At 36.2% G+C, this 24,938-nt stretch overlaps 1 protein-coding gene across 6 annotated transcripts in view; it reads right to left on the reverse strand.

Moving 5' to 3' along the window:
- The window catches only part of PTPRM (protein tyrosine phosphatase receptor type M), a 464,463-nt gene that overhangs the window by 163,277 nt on the left and 276,248 nt on the right, over positions 1 to 24,938 (reverse strand). For all 6 annotated transcript variants that reach the window (XM_084281573.1, XM_084281572.1, XM_084281574.1 and 3 more), the window contains 2 exons: positions 16,626 to 16,899; positions 15,449 to 15,485 (listed from right to left, as the gene is read on the reverse strand). In XM_084281573.1, coding sequence (XP_084137699.1) covers positions 15,449 to 15,485; positions 16,626 to 16,899 — 311 coding nt within the window. The remainder of the gene's footprint in view (positions 1 to 15,448; positions 15,486 to 16,625; positions 16,900 to 24,938) is intronic.

The raw sequence follows: 24,938 nt of genomic DNA on the forward strand, positions 1-24,938 counted from the left end.
AAATTTCGAGTTCTTACTTATGGTACACAGGTCTGGTATTAGTATTATAGGAATAATTTGTGCTTTTGGGGAAATGGCTCTGCCACTTCCTTCGGTGGAAAACTTCTATTTAGTTTTTTGCTCGGAAGGCATGAGTGCCATGTTATTAATCAAATCCAAAACTTCACAAACAATAGTCTCTGTAGGTATTTCAGGGATAGAAAACTTTGAGCAAAACCATTATTCATTAGAATGGAAGCTAAAACTACTCACTGACTGAAACAGCAAAGCAAAATACAATTCTTTTAACTTACATGTAAGCTTTATTTTTCAAAATCAATGAAAATTTTCTTCTGTAACAGAAACAGAGCTCTACCAAACTGAACAAAACCTCTCTTTCTCTCTTTGTATATTAACAAAGTTTGGACTTGTTTTTCAATGTTTATTAGTTCCTTCCAAAAACTGTATTTAGAGATGACCAACTGACTGGCCATTGTATAGAAAAGAATTACCATTAAAATAACCCTGGCTCAATAGTCTAGGAGCTGCTAGCTATGTTTACAAACAAAGGAATAAGATAAAAGTAGTCACTACCAAAACGAGATACAGATTGTTTTGTCTAAAGTGATTCTTAAAAAATCCAGACATATACCCTCCTATTTGAGCAACAAATAACCCCTTCCTTTAATTAACTAGATTGGTCTCGTTTCATTTCTCCCACTCAAGGCTGACCACAGTCACTGCCCTTTTTATTTCCTTTCTGGAGCTTTAAGCTCTCAGAAGGTAGTTGCTTGATAAGTCTCTTGCGAGCCTTTCCATCCGAATTTCATTTATAGGTTTCCCAGTGACTGATGTAATGGGTAACTTTAAAAGGCTTTAAAGTAAGCATAGAGTTAGGCCAGATTGTCCCAGTCTCCACTGAAATTGAAGGCTAGCTTGTTTTCTTAGTAAGCAGCCTATTCGTTTTGGTATCTATCGATCTCTACTACACAGAAACTGTTATGTGCCCAACTGCTTCTCTCTAGACCAAAGTAAATGATCACACCTACAGGACTTCAGATTCTTTTGAGGCATGCAATCAAATTATTATGCAGGCAGTGCAATTCAACTCTTATCACATCTCAGCACCTACTTCTAAATTATTTCACAGAGTGGGTCAGGAAATGAAACATTATACCCCTGTGTATACCCAGATACACTGTGATTAGGTGGCTGAAGTCATGCAAAATGCTCCAAGGTAGAATGTAGTCACAGAAGCGCGATGCTTCCTTGGAACAACCATCACAAGTGTCCCGTGGTCCTTTGCACAAAGTGAGAAACTGAAAAGATCAGAGAACTTGGCTTTAAAGACTCTGCCCACACTATCCATGGTTGACAAAAATTACAGGAGTGATTGCAACGATTAATATCCTTATTGCTCTCTATTATTTGGATGACAGTAGGGCCTAGAAGCTCTGTATCAAACCGGGAGCCTGACTGTATTAAGAACAGTGCAAGCACACAGCTAAGCAATCTTTGCCACCAAAAACATACTATCTAGCTGACAGAGGCTGTAATATGCAGCTGTAGCGATTACAGGTGGGAGAGGGAGGCAAATAGTCATAAGAAAATGTAATAAATAAACCCCTTGATCCTTTCTGCTACTTAGCTAGCATCACTCATCATTTCCAGTAAATGTAACACTAGAAATAGATCTTTAAGATGATCGGAGAGACAGAATAACATTTTTTAGGATTATATTGGTTAGGGGTTTCTAAGAAATGAAGGAACATAACGGTTCATAAACATAAAGGCAGAGAAAGCAGACAAGGAGACGCCAAGAGTAAAGGGCTGGGATACAATGATATATGACAAAACAATAAAGTACACAAATATGTCTGTGCTACTGGTATGAAAAAGGGTGCTCCAGAGACACAGGTCCTTCTTATAAACATTTATAAATGTGAAATGATCAACATTAGTTCCTATTCTCTATCACAGGCTGCAAAATACACCTGACATGGTACAGTTGTGGGAAATGTCCAGTGTTCTCCAGAAGAATTTCCTCAGCGTTTCTACCCTCCCACGTCCATGACTGCAGACAACTGTGTCCTGATTTTTAAGTCTACAGCAGCATTACCAGTGCTATGGAAAGATAAGCCAGCATAACATGCTTTTGATTTGAGCTTCAAGTTCATTCCGGATGCCAGCATTTGTGACTGTCTTGGAGAAGACCCAAAACACATACACATTTCTAGATGAAATGAATTACCACCCTGGCTAGAGTAGTTATACTGTAAGTGACTGGCATTCAGTCCTCATCTGCTAGCCAGCATGTATTCTGCTAACGAAAGTCTTTGTTTTATTGCTCCTGGTAGAACTCCAGCTAAGGGGGAAGTTCTCCCTCCCCTTCGTCATTGTTAGCTTTCCAATCAGTGGCCCTACTTCTCCTTTGAAACCGTATTGCTTCTTTGTCCATATGGTGGAAGTTATGAGGTGTTGTTGGGCAGGGTATAATTTGTGACAGAAGGTGGTTTTGATCATATATTTTTTTTCAGTATTCTCTTTCTACTCTATGCCTCAAACATATTAGTTTCGTAAATGCCTCAAGTAAGGTCTGCTTTACTTCTCTTTTTACAGTATTTTCCCTTTATTTTCCTGGCTTCTTTTGGAAATGCTTATATATAAACTGCTTTTTCCATGGGGCAGGGATTATGGTTTCTTTCTGTCTTGCTGAACGCTGAAGCCATTTAAGCGTTGAAATTGATGTATCCTGGTTCTCCTTGCTATGATGTGTTAGCTCTCACTATATCTATTTTCCTGAATGTCTGAGAAACAGGGAAAACAGCACTCATAATTTAGCAGGAGAGTATCTTATCTGTAATTTATGATCATCAGTACAATACATATTGCTGTGCAGAGATCTTCTTTCCTTAAAAAGATTTCTGTACTTCCATGAGACAACCATGCTGATTTGGTGTATTGTTTATTTGGTGTTTTTTAAATGAGGGAAAAATCTGTCTTGTTAAAAGATCTATGCACAGAAGGGACTATCAAAATAAGGCTCCACTATGTAACAATAATTATGAATTATTAATTTTGTTTGTGATATTCTTTACAGAAATGTAAATATGAGCAACAAAGAATTGCATGAAAAGAAATGCAAAGAACTACTTCACTGATGAATATGACTCATTTAACTGACTATCGAATGAACAGTATTTCTCACTGGTGGATGATTCATGTTGGTGCATGTGAGCAAAAAGACTTTTTTTTTTTTTTAAAAAAAACATCTGTGTTTCTGGTTGTCAGGAATAATAACATTCTTTACAAAACATGCCTAAAACAAGTAAAGCTCCTAGCTTGATACACGTCTTTTGGTCTCACCACAGTATTTTTTTTAATGGGATTTTAACCTAGGTTTCTTATGGTGGATTTTTCCCGAGTCTGTGTTTTTAAAAAAAGGACTTGCAAGAAAACAAGTAAGCAAGCCTTTATAAACAGCTTATTTTCTTCAGGAAACCAGACAAAACAAAACTCGCTACTAGCTCTTTTTCCCCTTTTTTCTTAATCACAGAAAATGTAAGTAATTAAAATTCATAAAAAACTTCCTCTCTGCTGGTCATCCTAACTGTTGGAAGCTCTCACTCAAAATGGAAGAAAGAAGTTCAAACTCCTCGCACCTGAATAGCACTGAGATCATTAAGAGCTGTTTAAGGCACACTCAACAGCAACACCACACCCAGAAATTAATAATCAATACAGAAGATACAGACATGGTGTATCTTGTTCTTGGAACAAAGTAATTTTCTAAGGAAAAACTAGAAGTGTTCTTTGCAACCTTAAACTTAAAAATATCCCTAAAGAGCACTCCCCAGCCCTACTCCCCTGCCCGTATTTCACTTGGAAAATAATCTGGTTACATTTTTGTAAGTACTCATATTCCGTGGCCAAAGAAGCAGCCACAATGGTGTACATCACAGATCTATCTGTATGTCAACAAAGGGAGGGGTCACGGAAACATTTCAAAGACAGACCCTGTCCGTCACTGGAAAAAAAAATAATAAAAAAGGTAAATCCTCCTGACCTGAAAAGATCTATCTGACTACTATGTAAAGAAGAAACTAGACGTCTTTACTATCTGCTTACTCTTTAATGACGTGCTCTTCAGAAATCCTTCAGTAACAGAATTTACTTATTGTTATTCACAACCTACCTGTTTTCTTGGAGGAAATCATAACATTGCTCATTCTACTTAAAGATATATGAAATTATATATGTGATGATGCATGTGTGGCAAAAATACATACATGCAATGTAAAAATATATTTGCTATACATTTATAAGAAGCAGGACAAAAGAAAAAAAATTAAAAAAAAAAATTCCAGATTCAACACTTTTCTGGGGGACAGGAAGGTAGGTTAGAGGAATGTGAAAGGAGAATCAGAATAAGAAAGGAGAAATAATTCCATGGAGTTCTAAACCTGTCTTTGTACCAATACAGTATAATTTCTGTTCAGATTTGAAAAGCATTTACAGTATTGCCAATAAAAAGCTGTCCAAACTGAAGCAGTGTTAGACAAAACAAGATCCTAGTTCATGGACAAGAATAGACTAGGCCTTGTATGAATGCTTGTCACTGATTTACATTTCATTTTTCATGTATTTCCTGTAGGATTTAGGAGTTACAGAAAAATGTCCAACTGTCATATTTGATTAAGAATGCCTTAAATAGTCATTTTTTCTCTTCAGTCCTTCCCATATCACTTTTAATTATCAACACAGTTATACACATAAGCTGCCTAATTCAATAGCAGCACACTGGAAAACGTGTTTTGCTTCAAAAAGGTTTAATGTTTGGTTCTGACCAATAACGATTTACATTTTTTCCTCTGTTTCCCCTCTGTTTGTGTTTCTGATGTGAACTCAAAAGATGAAACAGAACCTAAAACTACTGTATTTCTCCTGATCTCACCTTAAAACCACGTGAGACAGCAACTCCCATCCATTTTTCTGCAAAACTATGACTCAGCTTTAATTTGTACAGGTGTTTTCTATTTATACAAAAACTTCCCAGTGGTCAGCAATAACAGAAAATCAGATGAGCAGAAGGACATTAAATTTCAAAGTTTTTGAAAAATAAAGGCTTGAAAGTGCATAAATATATTAGAATGCCTCTCACACATCTCTAAAATCATTTGCTCTTGCAGTCAAATTCCCATTACTGCAGAAAAGGACATTTTCAATATAAAGTCTGGAAAAGTAACTTGAAATCCCAACAGTAACTATAGTCATGGCTTGCAGTGTTGAGATATTACTCTAAGCAGACAAATGCAGCTTAGGCATTTACTGAAATTTCAGTTATTTCAAGGAATCTTAAAAGTGAGTGAATTGCTGAAATGTTATTTTGCCCAACGTAGTATATTCTGTCTTTTGATTAAAGCTTTCAGTATTACTCTCCACCTTGAACACTACTCTGATCATAATATACTGTAATGTTAGTCTATACATTAACACGGATATAATCCATGTAATACCGCATTACATGTTTGATAACTCTCCAGAGATACCAACACCAGATTTGCAGTACCCGAGAACTACAGGTTATTTTACCCCAAACAGGTCCCACATTTTCTTTCAAATTAAAATTCTAATTGCCTAGCATTTTATGAATACAGTCAATAACTACAGATGGGAAACATTGAAATTCACAGGTTTTTTCAGTTACTAATTATATCTCTGAGTTTCTCTCTCTTCCCTTGTCTCTCCTTAATTTTTCATTGTGGTACATGCAAAACATGTTCTGCTTTGAATGCAAAAATCAGAGGCATCATTTCTTTATACAGAAATGTAATAGCACACCACACTGCATACAAGCATGTTCTAAATTACTAATATTTTTGTTTTGTTTTGTATTTCCTTCTTCTCTGCCGATTGCTGACGTTGAACTATTTTGGATTAGATACGATACTGACTGGTACTGCAGAGATGGCAGAAATTTCTTACATTTCTTAAGAGTTTATCATTGTCAGTTTATTCATATTGTTACTTCTATGATTGGGTTTTACCCCATCCAACTTCAGACAGCCTCAAAGATATTCTCATATGAAGATCACACATTGCTGAGCAAATAGATTATTTTTTGAGTTAGGATGAATTGAGCTGACTTGTCTTCAGTGTCTGAAATTAAATTTTGCATCAATCTCTTCACTAAAGAGATGCTTGATACGGACACGTGGCATCGTGTTCTTTCAGCTGTGGATTGGGACACTCACATTTCCTAATCAGTTAGTTGTGTACCTGAGGGATGTAACACAGGTACTACAATGACTATTAACTCAGTGGCACTCAACTTTTTAATTCTTCTGAATAAAAGACAAACTCCAGTCTTTACAGTGCAGAAAGTAACTATTTATGCTATTTAGTCCTTCCTAAAGGATAACAAGTGATTAATACTTCCTTCTAGGTCAAGGAATCCTCTCCAGCTGTTCCCATCCCATCTTTGTAACACCATTGGCTCTGACCATGCGGTGCCAGGGAAGCTGATTAATTCATACCTCCTTTGCCAACCATTAGCATCAGTGGCCTGAGCAGAGCTGCTGCCCTGGCCCTCTGCAATTTATCTTCTCTGCTCTCCTATTAACACAGGAGAGCTGCAAAGATCCCACCATCCCCAGTCCAACCTGTTCGGAGCAACCAGAGCTGATTGGGAGGAGGACCTGAATCCTCAATTAGAGCCTTTGTTTTTTTCTGTAATGATTCGAACACATTCAAAACTAAGGCTGTCAGCTAATTTTCAGAAAACCTTGTAGGAATCCTTATTACTGCAAAATATGAACAGGAGTACTTAATACCACTAATAGAATCACATCAGTAACTGACTTCTAATCAGCTCAGGCTCTCTACTGTCTGCAGCTGGAAAGGGACTGTATTATATGTTGTTTCAGCATTTGTGAATAGTTATCAGAATTATTTTTAGACCCTCTGTGTAACTGTTTAACTTCAGCTCTTCCTCATCTGCTCTATGCAAAATGTACTTACATTTAGAATCTGAGCTGCTTTGGCTGCACTGTCTTAAAAACAGAAAACCTGACATTTGACTCTGTAATGTACTAGGGAAAAAAGAAAAAAAGGGAGAGAAGGAAACACTAGCTCCCATGCCACTGCTGTATCCTCTTAACATTTTCTTGTAACTATACTGTTTTATAGATGAAACTGTCATTGCAAAAATGACAAATATAACACATAAAAGAACAAAAATGGGCAATAAATCACAAGTGACACTCTGGCACATTGAAATGCATTCAGCCATTGCTGCAGAAAGTGGGAAGATTTCCTCTTGCTTTACATTCTGCCCAGCTGAGCAGGAGGATCAGGATCCTTGAACAACTGGTACAAAAAATGCTGGGGCTACAAGGTAATAACAGGCCTGGAGTTTCACTTTGAAGAGTCGGATCCATATCTCCTTGCTTTCCTTGTCACTCAGCCATGCAATGGCATTGTAATATGGCTTTGGCATTACACCATACAGGTGTTTGCTCTCCCTTCAATAACAATGCACAACTCCCACTGATATAAATTATGATCAGAAGTATCAAGAGAAGAATAAGGTCCTAAAACTGTGTATTCAGTCTGAAGAAATGTCTACACGTAGCTTTGTTATTACAAACAGCACTGCAGTGTCAGCTAGGAAATCTTGGATTCTCAATTACCCAAAGCAGCACTTCCAGTTTCCATATGTCCAAATACATCTAAGTCAGGGCTACGTGGTTCAGGATGGAGAAAAATGAATGTGAATGTCTGTCCAGCCCATGCCCATGCTGCTATACCTCAAATTACATCGTAAAGGAGAAGCCACAAATACCGATCAAGTAATTAACCCAGTTCTATCCAACAAACTAGATAAATGGAAAAATGGTCCTTCTCAAATACATGCTGTTGTTTTGTGTTAATAAACAAACTGTTTTCACTTATGATGAGACACAGAGTAATAAATCTGGAGGGAAAAAAAATGAGGCTGAAATTTAATCAATCAATGATTTCAGTTGATGTTTTTCAATTTTACACTGGAATGGCTGATAACAAAATCTGACCCAGACTATAGTAATACATCTCACATACTGAATTCATATCTGAAGAAATCTGTGTATTTTATTATGCAGATAACTTTGTAAAGGATGAGAAACCAATTAGAATTATTTTATGACTGCTTTTAACATGGTTATAAAAAATGCTGCTCATTTAGACTTTAAGGTATGCAGGGTAAAATTCATATAAGCTTTAAGATTGTCAGTATCATTTAAAAAAAATCTTTAAAATTATTAAGTATTGGTCATTCTACAAAATTTCTGACATATTTTGTATCTGATTTGTACCAAGAATTTTATCTATGAAGACTCTATAGCACAGAACTCCCGCTTCCAGCTGCATGTGTAATTAACAATGGGTAGTAAAAAGGGCGTTCTATGGAAATCAGTCTTAATAATATCTAGCAAAGTGGTGGCTGCTCCAGTAAATCACAAATGGAAATACTTTAATTTAAATATAAGTAGTTCAGACATATTTCAACAATTAAGAAAATGCCTGAAAGAATGAACATCCTAATCACAATTCCAAGCATGCTATTTTATCAGAATGCAGACAGAACAAAATAGATGAGGGCCAAGTGAATACCAAATATGGACAATTTAAAACTATTACATGAAATGTCTCTTAGAAAATAGTGAAGCAAAATGAAGATGCTTTCAGCTTTCTCAGAACCATAGATTTATGATTCAATTTTAAAGTCAAGATCATACGGTCTCTTATAAGTGATAACTTCTTTGTTCATCCTCTAAATACTTTTAACCAGAGAGTAAAATTGTGTTTGTTTATTTAAACTTGGAGACTGTATTGCAAGGCCTGTTATGCTTCCTGTATACATAGTCTTTTCTTTTGGCCAACAGATGCTAAAAGCTTCCCCTTGCTACAGCCTCCAACGGAGTACTGAATCAAGGAGATGCTGTCAAGATATTTAGGACAAATAGCAGGTGATCCTGTAGCTGGAAGTCATCTTACTTTTATATGTAAAGGAGGGAGAAAGGAAGGACAAATTGGAACTAATAATGCATTGTTTATAAATTGCATCAGTAAGGGCCAGGGTAAGTAGATGACGGAGGAAGTGCATGTGAGTTGGCTTGAAAGCTAAGCTGTATTACCATGATTTTCTGAAAAGGGAGATCTTTCAAAAACAGTAACAATATTCAGGAATGCAGCCAAGATTTTAAATTTTCATTATGCAAGAAACATCAACTTCCCACCAGAAAAAAGAGAAAAAAAAAGAAAGAAAATCCCTCTCCTGCCCTCTCCACCACTAATTACATATCTCCTCAAATGCTAAAAGACAAAAGCAATTTCTTGATCCCAAACTTTGGTGCTGGGTGAAGAGGCGAGGAAAAGGCATTAAACAGAAAATGCTCTGTAATGTTATTTAACAGTTACAGCTGTAAGCCTTGTAGTAACTGCAGTTGGCAATAGTCCTATGATTTCCACATAAAGAAGTCATTTTACACGTAGATCCTTTCCACAGTCTGTGAGTCTGTAGGAGAAACATGTTGGGAGTATGTGCATCATTCCCTGTTCCCTCGTGCCCACTCCAGCATGTGCCCACTCCAGCACTCCTTTAAGAAAATCTTTGGGTTCCTCCAGCACATTGCAGATACCATTACTATCCTCAACTCGGAAAGCCTGAATGAGGGGTCCATGCCTGGTATGTCTCTGTAGAAAAGCTTGAATTGTCATGGGAACAACCACATGTGCTGGGTGAAAGGTTTCTTCACTCCCTATTAAAGTTACAGAAACCGAGGAGGATGAAGCTTCCCTTTTCATCACATGGTCTTTTAAATACATTTAACAGACAGCTCTGAATGCTCTTTGCTGCTATTGTTTGATACTTTATCTTTCACTATACAAAATTAGTCTCTGGTATAATAGATACATTTATTTAAAAATACATTTATTTAAAAATAAAGAAGTCACAGACCTGACAGACAACCAAACTGCCAATGCTATGAACCACCAGTGACAAAGCAAATACTTTGCTAGATGTCCTATGCTAGCTGTTATGTCTGTTCTCTCATTTTTTGACTACCATAGACAATCTCCTCTTGTGGAACGGGTCTATTCCTGGGGGTCTCCGTTGATACTCAATTTTGCATTAAAAAAAAAAAAAAGAAGAAGAAAAAAAGAAAAAAGGGAAGAAGATAGAGAAGAAAAATATTTAATCCTCCATATGTAAAAACCTATAAACTTATTTTAATCCTGTGATGAACAAAACTTGCTGAAGTTCAAGGATACATAAGGGATGCTATTTGCCTCTTCAAAGCTCTACTTGTCTTTGCAAGTGAAAAAAATGAGCTATAAATATGTACGTGGACAGAGCTTCTGACAGAGCACCAACAAGAACAGGCTAGTACCTCCTACCATAATCAACATATCTCATTCTGGTAGTTCACGTGTTATTACATAATACTATTAAACATGCAACAATTTTGTCCTGATTGACATAGCAACTTGGGCGTTATGTATCACTCAGCTTAGTTATTATAACCCATATCACAGCATTAAGTTACAGTAAGCATGCCACTAATCCTCTCTTCTTGGGCCGAATCATTTACCTGTCTCTTGTTGACTATTGCAGTATTCAAATAACTAAGGATCTGAACTCGTCTCGTCCCTCAGATGCCCCAGTAGCAATATTTACATGCTCCCCAAGTAACTATGCCAGTATTCTTGAAAAGGGCAATGATTTTATCATATGCTAAATGCTGATGGACTAGGTCTAACTTCCCCTCCTACATATTCCATTAAACTCACCTTAGACCTTAGAGATTATTTTAGTGCTCTTTGCTTCTGTTTGAAAATAAAAAGGCTTGCAAATCCCAGAAAAGCTTTGCATGTGTGTTTATTCGCCAACAAAATGAATTATTTCCCCAGGTTCATAAAGATTTTTATATATTCAGAACTGGCCTTCAAGCCACACTGAGCCCACAGTAATTGTCTCACTTGTGTACTAAGTTTACTTAGACAATTAGACTTAAAAACCTTACAGATTTGTTCGTTTTTATGTCTTACATTGCAGGTTATTTTGCTTTAAGCTTAGAATGCATGTATGACATAATTATGAGGGAGTCTGTTTTACTTTTTTTTTTTTTTTAATTTTATGCATATTGAAATGCTGCCAGAAAATATGGCCTTCCCAACACACTGCAGAAAAAGTAATTAATACAATATCTTTATCCTAGCTTACACATGCAACTCATGAACCTAAAATAAATGCTTTAGATATTCTTGTGTCTTGATCTGATAACATAGAAAAAAAATAAACAGGCACACAGATATATGTCTATATTCAAACTGTGATTGAATTTATGGATGGAGCAAGGCTAGATCTCTTCACAAAATCAGGCTTGAAGGAACATTCCACAGATCACACACACAATGGAAACATGCAGCGGAGTTGTACATACAGGGATGTGTGTGTATGTCTTGGTGCCAAGCACACAATTTTATTTAATTGAGCCGAAGAAAAAAATTCCAAACAAAAAGAAACTTTTTAACACAGAGAACTATTTATGAGCAGAGAATGAAGAAATCATCAGGAAAAAGGAGCCAAGGAAAATGAGACAAAAATGGGCATGATAACTTGTCTATACTCGAACATCTGACCTGTTAGTTGGTCGTCGCCTGCAGCAGGGGCGATGCGAATGTATGGTGTTGTAAGCTGAGTCACGATTATCGCAGCTAAGGCAAAGGAAGATTTCCAGGTCAGCATGCATGAGGGAAAAAAAAGCCAGACTGAAGCTAGGCCAGCAAGAAGAATCTTGGTCAATAGTTTATTGTCTGAACTTCTTATAAACAAAAAAGGAAAAGAAAAAAAAAAACCACCCACAAGTTCCTTTTCATCCTCAGTTGCTGTTAGTTTGGTTATTTTGCAAATTAATGAGCTTTTGTATGTGACTTACAGGAAGGGGACTCAAAGCATATTATTTACATATAACGTGTTTGAGGAAACTGGAAACTGTCTGGCTTTGCTAGTTGCAGCACTGGGCTTTCTAAGTGAAAATTAACTGCCTATTCAGATTTTTCTAATCTTAACTTCTCTGTGTAATTTTTAATAATTTCTCTCTCTTTTTTTTTTTTTTTCCTTATTTTCTCATATATTTTTCCTATATTTCTTGTTAAGGTAATTTTCATGTAAGATGTTCTTGAGCTAGCTTAGATTCATTCATTTCTGTTCTACCTGTTTAGGTCTTTATTCTGAAAATGCACACACTAACCATGTACTTAACATTCATCTTACACAGAAGAACCACTGACAGTCATCATGCTTTGAGTTAGGTGTGCATGCAACTGTTTGAGGTCCAAGTTTTACACGTGTTCATGTTTTACCACTAAGACAAGAAAAAGCTGAAAAACACGAATTGCCTGTGTGCCTCGAGTATTCTGAATTTTCTCTAACAATCCCTGACTGGTACATATAACTATTAGCACGGCTCACAGTGATAAAGTACTAGATTTCTTTGTTTGCCAGCAGTTCTATGGTTGTCTCTAAATGGTTAAGCACACTATGATACATATATATTAAGAAATATAAAAAAAAATTAAAAGGTCAGATCCAACATGATGCAGCTGGAGAATGATGCAAAGAAAAAATATTGGAAAATTAAGGAGAAAATTATATGAAAGATCACTAATTTACATAGAACAGCCTGGGTGCTATTAGAAATGTGGCAACGAGTGAGGAAAATAGATCATCTACCATCTGCAGACAATTAAACTCAAAACTGCTGCTGCATAATATTTTGAAATATCCCTCTGCAACACTGAAATGCAGTGTTGATAGTAGCTGCTAGAGTACTGTTGCTATTGGATTTAAAATATTATAATATCCTTTTCTCTCTCATAATTAATGAAAGCCTTCCAATATTGCAAAATTAGAACAATAATGTCTCCCTCTTGAGAACTGAAATCCTAGGAGATAACCAAGATGTCTCTATCCAGACAGTGTTGTAAGTCATATCAGGAAATATAGTCTTAATATAAATCACAAAACACCACAAAGTTGATAGCAATAAACTTGAAGGGGTTTTGGAATGTTTTCAACTTTGTCTGCTGAGATTTTACAATCATTTAGCTTGAAGAAAGAGTAGGTATATGAAAGCCATATTTCAAGCAAAATACGACAACCTTTATTACCACTGGTATGAAAATCTCTTCCTGATTTTTGTTTGTTTGTTTGTTTAATTATCTTGTCAAAAATAATGGGAGTGGAAACCCTGCAGTCTCCACATTTGTATATACACCAAATACTCACAGAGGTCCTAGAAGGCTTTCTCTATAGAAAACTAAGAACACAAGGCTCTGCATCATCAGAATATGCTGTCAGATGCTTCTCCAAACAAAGTCAGTGGCAAAGGTTCCCTCTGACTTTAGCAGAAGCAGGAGGAAAACAAAACCCAATATTCTGATCCTAAATTACAATCACAATTATTGGAATCAGAATTTTTATATGATCTCTAAAAAGGTGGTGGTGAGTGAATGTGGACAGAAGGGGGCTGAGAACTGGACACTACAGCTGTGGTGACTTCTGACCAGTAAGCATTTTTGCTACTTTTTCTATTCCATGAGTGGTAAGTCCACAGAGGGGACAGAAGTCTGCTTTTCTCTGTGGGATCCACAGGGAAAAAAAACCTGTGCAAATAGGTATGATTAATATTGTATTACAATATGTCACAGCCTACATTTTATTTAAACATATATATATATATATTTTAAAAATATAAGAGACATTTGGTTTATAAGCATGATGATAAGTGCTTTACAGGAGCCCACCCGGAAAGTTTAGCACCAGGAGCTATAAATGCCTTTGAGGACACTTCTGACTTCAACGTTCTCACAACAACCACTTGCATTATTTTACAGGTTTCAAAAAGGTATTATGAAAAATTCTGAAACAGGCTTTCAGAGAAAAAAAGTACGGGGATTTGTTTGAAATAAAAGCTGCGTTTCTCACATCTCCATTGCCAAACGTGTTACCTTGTTGCTGTGGAAGCTATTCCAATTCATGAAGTTACCCTCACTTCTTAAATGAGAGAGTAAGACTTTTCAGCCAGTCAAGTAATTGAAATAGCTGAACATCCATTAGTGATTAGGAATACAAATCTTCAAATAATCTAAAACCCATTCCCTAATCACTTATCACAGTTTGTGAGGTAATGTAATCCATTCCTGGTAACACTGAAACTCCCAGAAAACAACACAGGATTCCATTTTAACCTGAAATTAATCGCTTTTATGTTTTATTAGGTTAGTGAAGATATTTGAAAGCTGGCTATGTTTTAATAAGCAGTCAGTTAGTAAATTAGAAATGAAACTACTCCTTTTGTTTTTGAAAAAAATAGCAAGAGACACAAAAAGTGCATTGTCACATTGGGGAAGATCCAGCCATTCAACAGGGGCAACTTCATGCTAACATTTCCGTTACTTTAAGTAAAGAAATCCTCATCCATCATATTTAGATACAGTGTAGGTGGGAGAATCGTTATGTCTGCATGTCAAGGGAATCATGGAGGAACCAGTTATATTAAGGACAGTCACTAGGGGACACACATGATTTCCCAAAAGCAATACTGGCACAGGAATGATTTTTTTTTGGTGTCATACTCTTAGCAGGTGCCCAAACTGCATGGCAGCATTATCTGTTCCTACTCAGCAGTAATTCCTTTCCTGTTCCTCTGCTACAATCTCCACACAACCATATTATTCCAGCACTTCTTTTTCATGCCTTGATGCTGGCACCAGCTAGAGGTGCTAAAAAGATGAGACTACAAAGATAATCACAGACAAGTTCCTAGTCTTCAGAGTTGAATGTATCAGCAATATGTTTATCTTTCCTGTTTGGGGATCAACCTTCTAGCTGGCACTGCCTCAATTATACCAACTTGTCTCATAAATGGTAGCATGATGTGCTGACATTCCAATAAACAGAGCTGTTCTGTACCATGAAAATGAAGAACATGATTTCTCCATTTTTCTTTTATCAAGCAATAAAGATAAGATAATTGCTTATGAGTAAGGGGTGAAAAAACATTTTCACTACTAATGAATATGCAGCTAGTATGCACGCCGTAATTGGCAATTTTACAAATCTGTTATATATAAAAATTTCCAAACTGTTTATTGTGAGATCATATAAAAACCCACAGAATATATTTAAAAAATACATGTTCAAGTAAACAACTAAAAACTAGCAACACATTTATTATTAAGAACAAACAAACAAACAAACTTCCTAGATCTCCGCTAGAGATGCAAATGAATCCTTTAAAATTCTGGGATAGGTTTAGTGATGCCTTTTAGCAATAGAAACATTTCTGGAAGCTTGCAAAGACCATGTGAAGGAAAGGTCAACAGACCAGAATACAGAATACATGACATAATATGAACATACCTTTTGTGGCTACCCTGACGCAGTCGATTTTGGTTTCCTGTGTCAAATAAAGAGGAAAAAGGTCACATCTTGTGTTTCTAAGCACAGAAATTCATCCATGATTCTGTTCTTGAAAGTATTGATAAAATGTGAGGGAAGTGTTTATTTTATGTTCCTCATTACGTATTTAACTGGTTATTAAGCAACTTCAATGTGCTTTCATAGTATGGACAAATACTGCTTGAGGATGTTACATAAACATTTCAGTTAACGTTCCTCTGAAAGTAGAAAATACACGAAAGATTCTCAAAAGCACAGACAAGCGTTCAGCTTTTTCCTTTGGCAACTTAATGACCTTGGGAGATTTTTCTTTTTCTTACAGATAAGTACAGTTCTAAGCATCGTGCTAGACAATTTTAGAAAGAAAAAATAATCAATGGTGTTTCACATTTCTGCACTGTCAGTGCACTGTGAAAGAGGGACCATTATGGTTTCTGGCAGAAAACATTTCCAGGCTGTCAGCACAGACAGCCAAAACTTATCAAGAACTGAAGGGCTCTGGGTAGGTCTGTGCAGGAAATGAAAAACAATTCCAGGAAGAATTAGCCTGATGAAACATGATCTGTGAAGGCCTTTTTAAAAACTTTTCATTTCAGTTCCATCTACTTATTTTTTCTTTTACTGTTTGCAGAAAGGGTAAAAAAAAAAATAAAAATCTAATTCAGTCAGGGCAACCAAATGAGAAAATGGGAGCTGAACACGTTATAAGCTAATGTAATGGGGTTGGACAGGCCAAGACAGATGTGCTAAAACCCACAATCAAGTTTGGCTTAAACTTAACGAAAGGAATCACAATACTCTTCTCTTTAAAGCAAGAAAACAAAAAGAAAATGGAAAGAAAAAAAAGCTGATCAACCAGGTTCATTGGACAGCTTTTAGATAATGACAGAATGATAACACACTGCTTTGCCTGCTCACTATTGACAAAAATGTGCTGTTTTCCCCTCCTCCTTCCTGTAACCTTTAATCATTAAGCAATACCGTGTCAGGAAAACTGTCAGTTTTAAAATTTGGTGTGCTAAATTTCACAGTTACTTTATTTTCTCATTAGCAATTACACTGGGCACCTTGCTAGTTGGCACCAATCATCTATTTTCACTTACGCAGTGTATAAAACCACACCTGCAATAAGGCTTACCCCATTGGCTCTGCTAGCAGCTTGAAAATAGATGCTGTAGCTCTTATGAGGAAGAAGAGGAGTGTTCCAGAAACCACTGTAGGTTTTGTTATCACCAATAGTAAAAGGCTGAGCTGCTTGTAAACCATTGGCTGGAAACTCTGCAGCAAAGTAGTACTGGGAATTCAAAAGTGAGGCATTCTGGAAATGAATGGGCACTGGATAGCACTTCAGGATCTCAGTTGTCTTTTTGGTCCTCCGTGGGCGTTCCTCTTCAACAACTATTTGATAAACACTAAGAGTGCAGAAAGGAAAGAAAACAAACAAACAAACATCTGGGTTATTTTAAGACTTGGGGAGTCGATTCATTCTAAGACCATAATATAGAATACCAGTACTTATGAAAAAGGATATGTACCTCTAAAAAGCAAAGGACACTGGAAGAAAATGTCATTTTGGTATTCACGTATATGAATTTATGGAATAGATTCATGCTTTCAGATATGTGCATTTTGCTTTGCAAAAAGTTATCCATACACGCCACAGCTCTTCATACAGCAAATGCACAGAACACTTTCTCTCTTGAACTTGAAAAACTCTCTTGTACAGAAAAAGCTTTCTTGATTAGTGCTATAGCATAGAATTAAGTATTATTTTGTTCACAGAAATAACTGTTAAGCTATAGAATCCATCTTCTAACCTGTTTATCTTCTCTAAATAAAATGAAATAATAAGATAAAAATGAATAAATAAATTACAAAGAGACAGGGAACAGTATTTTCTTAACTGTTGACATTATAACTATTTATAAAAGCACACAGAGTAAATTACAGTCTTTGAAAATTTTGGTGGCATATTGACTGTTCCTGAGCAAGAATGAAGCACTTTTTGATGGATGTTATTTTCACTCAGCAAAGCACTTTTAACACATCTTAGTGATAACCATGTTTTTAAGCGTTTCTGCATTCGGCAAAGCAATTCAGTCTGTACTTGTATGCTTCACTGTACTGGGACCTAGAGGGAACAGTCCATTCTTCTCCACTGTAAAGGTGCGGTGGACATTCAAGCAGGAACAAAGAAATAGTGATTTCTGCTGTATATGCAAACAGTGAAATCATTATACCCTTGCAGTTGCTATAAAAGTCTGAGTCAGTGCTTTCAGATTTGTGAATTGGGAAGTCCATGTCTCTAAAGAGGACTTGCTTGCGAGTTTATTGCTTCACTGGGGACCAGTGATTCTTAATCATTACTTGTCTCCTGGAGTCTCGAATCTGAATAAGCAAGTCAGTACAAGTAACCGATGTTAAAGCGACAATGCGTCCACATTTTTGCATGTCAGCTACGTTTACTTTATTTATACCATTTATGATATTTCAAGTCCCTAATTCATAAAACCCAGCAATCTCTGGGTAGGGTATGCTCCTTTATGAGGAAACAGCCACACAGGCTGCTGACCTGTTGTCCCCACTCCACCATCTGCAGGTAGACGCATCATTATGCCCAAAGTACCAGGATGCTCGCGCTGGGCCTCCGTGGGTCAGTCTTGACCAAACAGGACTCATTAAGCCTAGTCATATATAAGCACAACCGTGCCTATTCCCCTTCTGAAGGAAAAGGTACCTGATTATCACCAATTCTCTTGGCCCTTTTACTACTTTTTTGTTTGTGTGGTTGTGTTTGTTTGTTAAACAGAACAAGCCCTATTCACTATGTTTTTAAGACTTAATATCTCCAGCAGGAGACACTGCACTTCCTACGCTCACAAAAAATGCCCAGTGAACAGAATTCTTACTACCTCTTATTGTGCTTAAATTAGACCTTCGTTGGGGTGGACATTGGGTTTAATAGTAACCTTAAGTGTCTTCATGAAGATGTCTACACATCTGTAAACTCCCATTAAAGTCAGTAGAGCCTAGAAAGCTGTTCAGTTGACCCCCAAAAAGGTACCTTCTGGCTGGTCGAGTCTTTAAGGTCTGCTGCCATTACAGACTAGCTCTCCACTGACTGTAGTAATATTCATCTCACATGCAGAAATCTGCAAGTGGACACCTAATTTTAGATGTTTTAATCTGAAACTGAACCCCATGCAGAAATCTATCTGTGTATAAGTAAAATTAGGTACAGCCATGGAGACAAACAGTTGCCTTCAGGGCCCACTTGGAGACCAACGTCTGTACATTCTGCAGCTCTGTAAAATGAAGCCTACGTATCTAACAGAAAGATTTTCATTAGCTGATTAATTTCATGCTGAGTAGTAAATGAAGGTCAATACATGGCAACCTTTCCGTGATCTTATGAGAACTATCTGTTAAAACTAACCGCAGAATATCTAAGCTTAAAAACTAATCAGTTGCTACAGTCATGTTTTTTCTCTTCCAAATCAACGTCTGACATGATTTTAGCATTTAATTTTCTAGAACAAAACACAGTTGCTTAGAAGTAGGATTTCAAGCTACTCTGAAGAGAGAGTGTTGACTTCTCTAGCTACTAATTTACAGTCAATCTACAGTAAATACTGTTTGAGAATTGGAGTATTGGGAAGAAAAAAAAAAAAAAAAAAAAAAAGTAGAGTAATGTAAACTTCTGCTCTTGCAAGGCATGAAACCAAACACACCTGCCTAATACCACAGCAAAGACAAGAATCCCTCGTTCTCACTGAGGCAGGACAGATATTACACTAAGTTTTGGATTTGGCCATCAACTTTCAGCAGAATATTGTTACCTTTTTTATAGTATCAGGACTGAATGAAAGAAGGACCTCACACCAGACTAAGTAATGTGACTTGTTTCAGTATTGGTTGAGATGTGTATCCTTTTCATTTTTCACTCAGTGATTACAACTAAAGACTGCAGATATTTTAGGGACAAACCTGTCATTAAAATGCTCCTTTTCCTCCTGCAATTCATATTAGTTATATTGCATGCACTCTCCTTGTATATTACATTTTAAATGCCTGCCATCTATTCATCTTCAGATACATTAAAGAAAGAGCTACGTTGACTGGAGCTATTTCAAACTCAAGATGCCTTTTCATCCTTACTCCACAAGACAAATTAGATTTGCAAGCATCTAGACCTCAAATCTATTTGCTCTTTAATAATTTAAGAACTAAAAGGTCAAGCAGCTCTTTTCTGTTCCCCTTTATCAAAGTCCAAGTGCTAATGAAAAATAACTAAATCCTATCTGCTGCCCATTTGCCACATACTGCTGTTTCTCTGATGTAAATTAACACATTATAAGCACCTGGGTCAATGGAAACCTGACAGAACTTCTTGAGTGATATGTTTTACATTTGTATTAAGTGAGATCATCTTTCTAACGAATTTAAAAAAATTACCCCAATTACAATTATAATCCAAAAGCTTTCTCTAATTCTTATTGTTAAAATTGCTTTCTTTAATACGTAACAGCTCAATTGCCTATGCTGAAAAGGGTTCAAGTCTAATAAATTGAGCTAGCACTGCATCAGAACTCTATTATTCCTTGGAGGTATTAGTCATATTTCCTGCTTATTTGAAGTTGCATTATTCCTTTTCCACACCTCTACATTTCAGAGGATAAAGTCTTCCCACCTGTAATCCAAAAAATAAAATCTACACTATAGTGAAAGGTGCTGAAAGTGTATCAGCTATTGGTAGGACTTAAATTGAACTTTCTGAAGGAAAGAAATGTCATTTGAGTTTAATTCACATTATGCAGTTCTACTGTAGAATTCCAATGCCTTGGAAATTGAACACAAAACCTACTTTCATATAAGCTGAAACTTAGTGTTGCATCAAAAAAGGAACACATGGCAACTATTGTTAACTTAAAGACTAAGCATTTCAAATTTGGGGATTAAAAAAGGTATCTGGAAAAAAAAGAAAAAAATAATGCAATTTTTGAACTGTTTTTTAACAATTACAAAACGTTTCCAAATTTAAATGATTATACAGAGATACAGATCTAAACATAATGAGGACTGTAATTTTGGTTAGCAATTAGACATACCAGGCTTCTCAGATATTTACTGAAACTGGCTTGCTTAAATTAAAATGATTTCTCAATGCCTCCTAAATATACATTTATTTTTCTTCAGACAAAGCTGAAAAAAAAGACATGAAAGACGAAAGAAGATATTTTAGTACATTAATCAAAGATGCTAAGAACATTTAGATATTGGAAAAATAAACCAAACATATGGCACTGAAACAACTCAAAAGAAGACTTAAGTGTATATATACACCTGTTCTTAAGTACATGAAATGCTAGGTGTTAGTCACTTACTGAATCAGGAATTATTCTACATTACTGGAACGCAATAAATCAAACAGTATTTAATCAAAGTCTCATTCAAAGAGATGAAGCCATTTTCCAGAAAGGCCTACTGGATACAAGAATGGATTTCAGGATTCTTAATCCATAAGTCTTTAAGATGTACTAGCTGTGTATTTCCTATTTCCTATCAATTGAAACTGATAGATTTGTAATTACAACTCCACCAAAACTAATTCCAAATTGAAAACAAAGGGAAAAGAAGCTTGATTACTTCATGCTTGAAATATCTGCACCTTTTTTTCTCTCTTAAATGGTCTTGATGCTTCACCTAATTGGATGCAATTTGTTGAAGCCATGAGAAATGATATATATATATATATATATAAATCTGGACTAAGGTTATCTGGATTTATTTACTGGTATTAATACTACCTTTGTTTGTGATCCTAGGCAAGTAAACAGTTTTGTGCCTCAGTTTTCTGCTGTAAATCTGTTTTCTGCTTTCTCAGTTTTTCAGCTGTAAAATGGAACTGGGAAAAGTTTCTTACTCTCTCTGGACTGTTCAAGACCTTCTTTTATATTATCCTTGAATATATATATACATTTCTAGGTAATGTACAAAGCCTGCAAAGCTGTTAAGTTCCACTAACACTGTCCTGATAAGCTGTGTAAACTGTTGGGCTACTTTTGTAGACTTTGTTAAGAGTGACACTGTGGAGTCTAATTTGATTTTTTCTGCTCTTTATGATAGGGCTCTTTGTAGTTTCATGCTTTTTTGTAAATATATTTAACTGGTACATTTTATAGATCTCTATCTTTCAACTTGCATGCATGCTTTCTTATAATGACATCAGGCTGAAACAACAGAATTACTTTTAATGTACATACTGACCATGATTTCACTTATTTATTCCTATAACCCTACTTTATCTGTAAGCTAGAATCACTTCACTGCATTCTTCTGCTATGATACCAAAGTTACAATAGATAGCAAAGTTAAGAAACCCCAAAACTGCCTTGTTATCTCATTCTTATGTCCAGGAAAAATTCAATCACTCGAAACATGAAAGTCCACAGGGTCCCCATACTTTCACCAACAAGAATTTCACCACTTACGTGAAGTGAAACTGTGTTACGAAAGTTCTTCTAGCATGCTTGCCAGAGACACAGTCCTGCCATGTAAGCCTTAAGCACTTTTAAATCAGTTGCTTTATCCATGCCTTGTACCTAAAGCTTCATGTATCTTTTTATCTGTATCTTCATATATCATGTGTTAAGCCACAAGTTTATTATTCAACACTGCTTCTTTTAAGAAAAAGGCAATCTTTGGACAATTTTTAGATATAACCTTCAACATGTTCTTGATCTCTGACATCAGTTGTTTCTGATGTTCATAAGTCATATCCATAGGGAGGAACACTGGAAATTTTGATCTATTCCTTTTTTGACACCTGCCCATACACTGTTTTATATTACTATAGTCCATGTGATACCTTAAATATTAAATTAAATATACCAGATATTATATGTAAACTATGTCTTGAAATAGAAAAGAGGTAAATTACTCTTTAAAGGACAGAATTTATAATTTATAGTTAGCAGGTAAGTAGAAGAAGGTTACTAAAGATTTCCACAAATTCTCTTCCTTCTGAGCAAGGCTCTGTGTATTTATTACAGGCGGTATTAAATAAAGGTGATAATGAATATCCCTGATTTACCAGGTGCCTCAGTGTTATCATGACTTAGGCTTTACCAAGGGGTTGGAAGGTCTGGCAGCACATAATATATACTGACCAGAATATACTCCAACTGCTGTCATTTTCAGTACAGACATGAAGTGAGTGAACCAACTGAGCAATCGTCCTGTCCCTCTGACCACAGTTGAATTTTGCACATGTTGTCGAAGAGCGAGGTGGATGTTGCTAAAACTATGTTTGTTTTTTTTTTTGTGTGTGTCAAACAGAGGCCACTGCTATATTCAAGATCAGCTTTTTTAGGCTGGTGGGAGTGGGAGCAGGAATAATTGTTCCCAGGGAGGATACGTTCTTGGGATAAGGGTAGTCTGAAAGAACATAGAGCGTGCAGTTTATTTAGGAGAGGTGACTTTGCTTGTCCATGCATATGTGAAACAATGTCTATGAGACTCAATTTTTTTATTATTATTATTTTTGAAAGTGAATAGGTAACCAGTGGGATAGAGAGAAAATGAATGACTGTATAAACTTCAAGTTTAGGGAATAGGAGTAAGGAGTAAGAAGGAAAACCAGGCAATGTTGCAAATAATACTGGCCATACAGAAGCAATCAAAATTCTTGCAAATGCTCAAACTTCAGTGCAGGAAACAAAAATGTTTTGTTACTTGTTGAAAGTTAAATGGAATGATTCTACTTTCACACCTGGCTTTATTTTCTAATTTTGCAAACCTAGAGATAAGTCTGGTCTACTTCTCCAAGGCAGGATTTGTCTTCATTCTCAGGAAACACTATGACTAGCAACTAAAGTTTCCAGCCCGTGGCAAAAGTTCCATATTCAAATTGCAGAGAGCCACAAAACTTTCTGAATCAGACCTAGAGTGAACACAGCAGTGACTAATACAGTACAGCACCTCTATTGTCATGCAGGGAGCCCTATTTCTCAGATCAATCAAAGCAAAAATACCTAAACAGCTGTAAAGGAGGAGATAAGACAGCTTAGGTTCAGCCCCTAAAGATACTGCCAAATGTAAACTCTCAGGTGTTGTAATAAAGCTTTATCTTCACAGACCTAAGTCCATTGGGGAATGGTATCTGGTTTTTAATGTAAAACTCCTAAGCTTCTTTGTCACTGTCCAACTCTTTCATATGGACAGTCTCAAAGACTTTAAAGTCAATATTTACAAAAGGGATTTTCTGGGAAAAAATACATCCAAGCAAATCTCTTTTTAGCATTCCTGTGTATATATACAGGAAATCCAGACAGGTCTCATGTAGGGACTATTATGTCACTGAAAGGTAAAGATATTTTGCTTGTTCTTTCCTCCAAGGATAGTCTCCAGGGGAGTATATGACAATGCATTCAGTTCCCTGGAGAACGAAAACACTTGCTATATGATATCTTAATTGCAGCAAAGTGAGATGTGCTCTGAAAGCGGTAAAGCATTAGTCATTGTAAGTTCATCATGGATTTAAATGTTTCTTCCAAACACAGAAAAAAAAAAAAAAACTCTTTTGTGAATGTGGACTTTCTAGGATTTCAGGGAGACACGCACGCCTGGGCTCCAAAAATTCTTAGAAGAAAATCTGAATGAAAGAAACATGAGACAATGACACCTTCTACCTTCTCGTGGCCAGATGGGTGCCACCTAATCTTGATGACATAGTGTAATTCATTATTTCCCTTAGTTCCTGATACAGATTCTCTGTCTTAGAGAACCTAAGAACACTAAGTCAGGGGCAGAGAACATTCAGCAGATCTTTGGCCTTTTAATCTTAGGCAATCACGAACCATTCATAAAACGTTTGTGAGGTGCTGTGAGTTTATGATTTTTTACATTTAGATTTAGTTAACGTAAATGATGACTCAACATACAATTTTGTATTGTTGGCAAATAAATCAAAGAGAGAAGGAGAGAGAGAAAAAAACACTTCTAAGGAATTCAGTTTGCAATATATATATATATTTTAAGGATAGTAAAAGATTTCAAACTTGTAAGTGGTAGTAGTCTGTATTCCATCTCACAACATACAGTGTGCTCATGATAGCCTGCAGTTTTCACTTTCTCCAGTTCATCCTTTGCAAAATCAGTAAATTCAACACACATGGTAACCTACTCTTATTCAAAGCAAGTGTTAGCTCACTACTAGAACAGTGTACTAAAATTGATAAGAATCATTTGGTCACCACTTATATAAATGGTGGCAATACATAACGCCAAAAATAACTGTGACACAAGAGCCTGCTCTACTTTAACACAGGTTCATTGATTGGCAAGGGAATCAAAACTTCCTCCTAGCCTTCCTGGCCCACCCAAATCCTGGATAAATATTGATGAAACTTGCCCTTCCTCTTCCTTTTCTCTTTCCATTTTCCTTCCTTCC

The sequence above is a fragment of the Netta rufina genome (genome assembly GCF_964035555.1).
Source record: "Netta rufina genome assembly, chromosome: 2".
Classification (NCBI taxonomy): domain Eukaryota; kingdom Metazoa; phylum Chordata; class Aves; order Anseriformes; family Anatidae; genus Netta; species Netta rufina.